General features: G+C 39.0%; 1 protein-coding gene across 1 annotated transcript; it reads right to left on the bottom strand.

Annotated features, from left to right (window-relative positions):
• Positions 1 to 3,005: 3,005 nt before the first annotated feature.
• Positions 3,006 to 3,965, bottom strand: LOC136174843 (olfactory receptor 8U3). Its single transcript, XM_065945096.1, has one exon. It carries the CDS (start codon positions 3,963 to 3,965, stop codon positions 3,006 to 3,008), a length of 960 nt encoding a protein of 319 aa, XP_065801168.1.
• Positions 3,966 to 7,107: the final 3,142 nt, after the last annotated feature.

The following is a 7,107-nucleotide window of genomic DNA, read 5'->3' as shown; positions in this document are numbered from 1 at the left end:
GCTGGTGGTCTGTTTCACCATAGATAATATACATGCTGTTCTTTCAAAACTTCCCACCCTCACCTTCTCCCCCAGAGTTCAAAAGTCTGTTCTGTACTTCTGTGTCTCTTTTTCTGTTTTGCATATAGGGCCATCGTTACCATCTTTCTAAATTCCATATATATGTGTTAGTATACTGTAATGTTCTTTATCTTTCTGGCTTACTTCACTCTGTATAATGGGCTCCAGTTTCATCCATCTCATTAGAACTGATTCAAATGAATTCTTTTTAACGGCTGAATAATATTCCATGGTGTATATGTACCACAGCTTCCTTATCCATTCATCTGCTGATGGGCATCTGGGTTGCTTCCATGTCCTGGCTATTATAAACAGTGCTGCGATGAACATTTGGGTGCATATGTCTCTTTCAGATCTGGATTCCTCAGTGTGTATGCCCAGAAGAGGGATTGCTGGGTCATATGGCAGTTCTATTTCCAGTTTTTTAAGAAATCTCCACACTGTTTTCCATAGTGGCTGTACTTGTTTGCATTCCCACCAACAGTGTAAGAGGGTTCCCTTTTCTCCACACCCTCTCCAGCATTTATTGCTTGTAGACTTTTGGATAGCAGCCATCCTGACTGGCATGTAATGGTACCTCATTGTGGTTTTGATTTGCATTTCTCTGACGATGAGTGATGTTGAGCATCTTTTCATGTGTTTGTTAGCCATCTGTATGTCTTCTTTGGAGAAATGTCTGTTTAGTTCTTTGGCCCATTTTTTGATTGGGTCGTTTATTTTTCTGGAATTGAGCTTCAGGAGTTGCTTGTATATTTTTGAGATTAATCCTTTGTCTGTTTCCTCATTTGTTATTATTTTCTCCCAATCTGAGGGCTGTCTTTTCACCTTACTTATAGTTTCCTTTGTTGTGCAAAAGCTTTTAATTTTCATTAGGTCCCATTTGTTTATTTTTGCTTTTATTTCCAATATTCTGGGAGGTGGGTCATAGAAGATCTTGCTGTGATTTATGTCGGAGAGTGTTTTGCCTATGTTCTCCTCTAGGAGTTTTATAGTTTCTGGTCTTACATTTAGATCTTTAATCCATTTTGAGTTTATTTTTGTGTATGGTGTTAGGAAGTGTTCTAGTTTCATTCTTTTACAAGTGGTTGACCAGTTTTCCCAGCACCACTTGTTAAAAGTTAAAAACCATATGATTATCTTAATAGATGCAGAGAAAGCCTATGACAAAATTCAACACTCATTTATAATTAAAACTCTCCAGAAAGCAGGAATAGAAGGAACATACCTCAACATAATAAAAGCTATATATGACAAACCCACAGCAAGCATCACCCTCAATGGTGAAAAATTGAAAGCATTTCCTCTGAAATCAGGAACAAGACAAGGATGCCCACTCTCACCACTACTATTCAACATAGTGTTGGAAGTTTTGGCCACAGCAATCAGAGCAGAAAAAGACATAAAAGGAATCCAGATAGGAAAAGAAGACGTGAAACTCTCGCTGTTTGCAGATGACATGATCCTCTACATAGAAAACCCTAAAGACTCTTCCAGAAAATTACTAGAGCTGATTAATGAATATAGTAAAGTTGCAGGATATAACATTAACACACAGAAATCCCTTGCATTCCTATACACTAACAATGAAAAAACAGAAAGAGAAATTAAGGAAACAATATCATTCACCATTGCAACAAAAAGAATAAAATATTTAGGTGTATATCTACCTAAAGAAACAAAAGACCTATACATAGAAAACTATAAAACACTGATGAAAGAAATCAAAGAGGACACAAACAGATGGAGAAACATACCGTGTTCATGGATTGGAAGAATCAATATTGTCAAAATGGCTATTCTACCCAAAGCAATCTATAGATTCAATGCAATCCCTATCAAGCTACCAACGGTATTTTTCACAGAACTAGAACAAATAATTTCACAATTTGTATGGAAATACAAAAAACCTCGAATAGCCAAAGTAATCTTGAGAAAGAAGAATGGAACTGGAGGAATCAACCTGCCTGACTTCAGACTCTACTACAAAGCCACAGTCATCAAGACAGTATGGTACTGGCACAAAGACAGAAATATAGATCAATGGAACAGAATAGAAAGCCCAGAGATAAATCCACGAACCTATGGATACCTCATCTTTGACAAAGGAGGCAAGGATATACAATGGAAAAAAGCTTTGTCTTTCTTATCTAAGACTGATAAACTTTTGAGAACTTAACTGATTGATTTTTAGTTACACATAAAAGCATTTATATAATGACACATAGAACTCACGGACTTCCCAGGTGGCGCTAGTGGTAAAGAATCTGCCTGCAGGAGACATATGAGATGCAGGTTTGATTTCTGGGTCGGGAAGATCCCCTGGAGGGCATGGCAATCCACTCATCATTCTTGCCCAATAAACCCCTTGAACAGAGGAGCCTGGCAGGCTGTAGTCCATGGAGTCACAAAGAGCCGAACATGACTGAAGTGACGTAGCAGGCATAGCACTTACTACAACAGAATACTGTTCTAAGACTTTCATAAACAGTAACCTGTTTAACCTGCAAGACCAATCAACCATTCAGTTCCCATTATTTTGTAAAGTTGGAAAGAGAGTCATGCAGAGTTCAGGTCAATTGTCCCAAGTTTCACAGCTAATAAAAGAAGAAGATAGAATTCAAACTCAGGCAATCTTGGTCTTAGAGTCCTGAGTTCTAAGAAAAAGATGCTACTACCTTTGTTTGGGATACATGTATATGTGTTTGGGAGTGTATCTGTGTTCGTATTTGAAGATGATTTCATCGTCTTCAAATGCTACTATGTCTTGAACAGGACTCAGAATCAAACTGACTTTCCAGAATTGACCTGGGTCCTTGTATTACTTATCAGAGTCTGTTGAAGTAACAATCACATTTTCAGTCTACTGGTAAAGAAATCACAAGCAATGTCAAAAAGGGAAAGACTGACTTATTTTTCTTCTTGCATTTAATGTAATATTATTATTATTATTTTCTTAATTTTAGTATCTTTATAGTTTCACAACCTTTCCCCAAGACTTTCTTGGAGGCATCTTTCACCTCTTTGTTTCTTAGACTATAGATGAGTGGGTTCAACATGGGGATCACCACTGTGTAAAACACAGAGGCCATTTTGTCTGTGTCCAGGGAGTGGTTTGACTTGGGCTGCAGGTACATGAAGATCAGCGTGCCATAAAAAATGGCAACAGCCACCATGTGGGAGCCACAGGTAGAAACGGCCTTGCGTCGCCCCTGGGTAGAGCGGATCCTTACGATGGCGGTGATGATGAAGAGGTAGCAGGTGAGGACAACGGAAGACGAACAGATCATATCAAAACCAGCAAAGGCGAAGATCAGAATTTCCTTCATGTGTGTGTCTGAGCATGACAGAGCCAGGAGAGGGAGGTCATCACAGTAGAAATGGTTAATAACATTGGGGCCACAGTAAGTCAGACGGAAGGTGATGATGGTGTGGAACAGGGCAACCAGAAAGCTGTACACATATGGAACTGCCACTAACCGAATGCAGACTCTCTTTGACATCAGTGTGGAATAGTGCAGGGGACTGCAGATGGCTACATAGCGATCGTAGGCCATGGAAGCTAAGAGGAAACACTCCGTGATCATGAAAGTGAGAAAACAGCCCAGTTGCGTTGCACAAGCATAGAAGCCAATAGCATTGTGCTCCACAACAAAGTTCACCATCATCTTTGGAGTGATAGCAGAGGAGTAGCAAAGATCAACAAAGGCCAGGTGACTGAGGAAATAGTACATGGGCGTGTGGAGTCGAGCATCAAGTCTGATCAAGGTTATCAAGCCCAGGTTGCCCAGCACCGTGACCAGATAGACGACCAAAAACACCACGAAGCAGGGGACCTGAAGCTCTGGCCGCTCTGTAATTCCCTTGAGGATGAATTCAGTGACTAAAGTAAGATTCACTTTAGCCATTTAATCTGATGGATTTGGCAGAGTTTGTTGTGAGTTGAAGAATAAAAATGACACCTTCTACGGCCTCTGCCAGTGTTGGGGAAGGTGATCGTCAGCAGCTTCTATCCGTGAGTCACACCATCTTGTGGGCAAAAGGCAGCTGAAGCTCTCCAATGACGTGACATTCTTGCTCCAGGAAAAGGAATCTATTACTCTCAGAGTAGTCTTCTTGAGCCTTACTTAGCTTTACAAACAAGTGGTCCTGCTTTGCTTTATGATGTAGAAAATATGGAAGATGCTAATGAAAAATTAAATAGGATCTAAAAGAAAGCACTTGAGGCAACTAATAGTAACATTCCAGTGTTTTTGTTGCCACCAAGATTTTGGTGCCCATGTATATGTTACAGGGAAAACTTACTCCATGTTGGATATATTTCTTTTAAATTTAACCTTTGTTTCCTGTTGCATTTGTTCACTGAAAGAATACTGTTCATACATATTGGTCTACTTTGGAAAACCCTGCCCCTCTGCCTAAATATTAAACCAAAGTGCATTTGTTTGGGACCCTGTCCACCTGTGGATGGCTACAGGAGGGAAGGAGTTAACATATTCTCTGCCCAAGGCTTGCCATTCCAGGAGATGATTGCCTTTTTAATTTACTTCTTCGCCCTCCCCTCATCTTTGTTCTATAAAAGAACCTGTCATCTGGACCCGATTAGATGATTATTTTGAGACATCGCTCTGCTATCTTCTTTCTCTGCTGGCTTTCTGAATAAAGTCAATATTCCTTGCCTCAACAACTAAACTCACAGTTAACTGGCTTGCCTTGCAGTAAGCAGAGTGAGCTTGGCTTAGGTAACACAGGTGGTGGTTAAAAATACATAACAGATAAATGAAAATACACTTATATTTCCCTGTTTTTCAATTTTGTGTAAGTCCCCAAAGCTTTAAAACATAAAAGTGATCTAGCATGACTTACTTACTTTTATAAAATAAGTACTTGATGCTATGTAGTTAAAAGGCAATTAATCAGATCTATGGAAAAATATAATTTTATTTGCGTAGGAATTAAAGAGACAACATTATTTTCCAATTCAAAAATTTACTACATTTTGTAGTTTGTTTCTGAGAGATAACATTAATTAAGCAGTCTGTTAGATAATTTATTCTAACTGTATGTAGATAAAAACCTTTTCCCATAAACATGTGTCAGTGTATTTCAGGGGCTTAAAATATCCAAAGTACTTACCTTGAGTTGTAAACGAAGTTTTGTGGAAGCATGTATAGTAGTTCTTGATGAATGCTTCAGAATAATTACTTGTATTTTTGACAGCTCTGGAAAAATAAGACTAGTTTGTCTAAGTCCAATGTTAGCCTATTTGGATTTTATTTTTTATCCTGTCTTTATTTCCCACATAGTGGGACCGTTAAATATTAACAAAAAAAGGAGCCTCAAGACATTGCTGTGTATAATTCCTTCATATTTCAAATTTTATTTATTAATACTATTATTATTTATCCGTTGAAGTTGAGGATCGTCCATACAGATACTGTACATAGTGCAGAACATGAATTCACTTATGGTGTGGCTTCCCTGACAGCTCAGTTGGAAAAGAATCTACCTGCAATGCAGGAGAACCTGGTTCAATTCCTGGGTGGGGATAATCCACTGGAGAAGAGATAAGTTACCCAGTCCAGTATTCTTGTGGTTCAGCTGGTAACGAACCTGCCTGCAACGCGGGGAACCTGGGTTCAATGCCTGGGTTGGGAAGATCCCCTTGAGAAGAGAAAGGCTCCCCACTCCAGTGTTCTGGCCTGGAGAATTCCATGGACTCTAAAGTCCATGGGGTCCCAAAGAGTTGGACACAACTGAGTGACTTTCACTTTCACTTTTCATAGTTTCTTGCTAACACATTCTGATGAAATTTCTATCGCATCATATCTGAGTAGCGATGGAGAAAACCCAGGCTCAGAGCTGTGGTCACAGAGTAGGGACTTCTCTGGTGGCTCAGCAGTGAAGACTATGCCTGCAAGTGCAGGAGAGGCAGATTCAATCCCCATGTTGGGAAGATCCCCTAGAAGAGGAAATAGAAACCCACTCCCGTATTCTTGCCTGGGAAATCCCATGGATAGAGGGGCTTGGTGGGCTACAGTCCATGGGGTTGCAAAGGGTTGGAAATGACTTAGCAACTAAACAGCAACAGCAACGCAGAGAGCAGATGGTCCAGTGTGGGTGTAACTGGGTTGTTTGACTGCAGAGCCCATATTCCTAATCCATAAAGTCATGCGGCCCAATGTGTAACATATTGGCAGATGTGTCCATTTTGCTCTGGTGTGAACCTAATGTTTAGAGAAGTCAAACATGAAAACTGTAGTTGAGCCAAATTTCAGGAGATCAAACTTCTAGAAAGTTTTCTGAAAGTATTTGAAGTACAAATAGATATCCTATAGAAAGGACTGAAATAGAGAGTATGAAAGTAAGAAATGCAGTTAAGGTATTAGAGGCATTATGATTCCATTTAATACCGCAGCTCATAAAGCAGGAAGGTTTCTAGTGGAAAGTGAAGTTCCAGGTGGACAGTTGACTATTCACTCTACAAACTTCATGTGACTCACCTGCTTAGCCATGATTCTGGCTCCAAATGTACTCATTCCGAAGTTGTCTGAGAGATTTAATAGTTCCTAGATCCCTCTGAGTCTAGATTTGAACCTCAAGAGATATCTCAATGATGCAATATCTCCTTATCTGTTTCTCTCGAAGTATGATGAGCTGAACAAAGTATACTGGGGATTTGAAAAAAATATAATTATCTGTATTCCTGAAGGAGTTATACTTCAAGTTTACTTATCAGACAATTTCCACAGAAGCAAAAGTAGGCTGTATTAAAGACAGCAATGTAAAAAGACCATACACTTTCATTCATTTAAATCAAAACTCAAGTTTTGTGAAAGGATAAGACTAGCATTTAAATTCTGAGTAAATTATGGGAATGTGGGTAATGTCTGTATTCTTTTTAGATCTCAACTTCCTCAATTGTAAAATCAAGTAAAACATGCTTTATGTTTTAATAAATATTGAAAGTATTAATGCATGTAAAGACTCAGTAAACTCTATGATAAATAGTGAATACTCAAAATATATTTGCTTTAAAAAGGGAACTAA

The sequence above is a fragment of the Muntiacus reevesi genome, chromosome 9 (assembly GCF_963930625.1).
Source record: "Muntiacus reevesi chromosome 9, mMunRee1.1, whole genome shotgun sequence".
NCBI lineage: Eukaryota > Metazoa > Chordata > Mammalia > Artiodactyla > Cervidae > Muntiacus > Muntiacus reevesi.
Note: the sequence above shows the minus strand (reverse complement) of the source record. Positions and strands in the feature narration are given on the sequence as shown.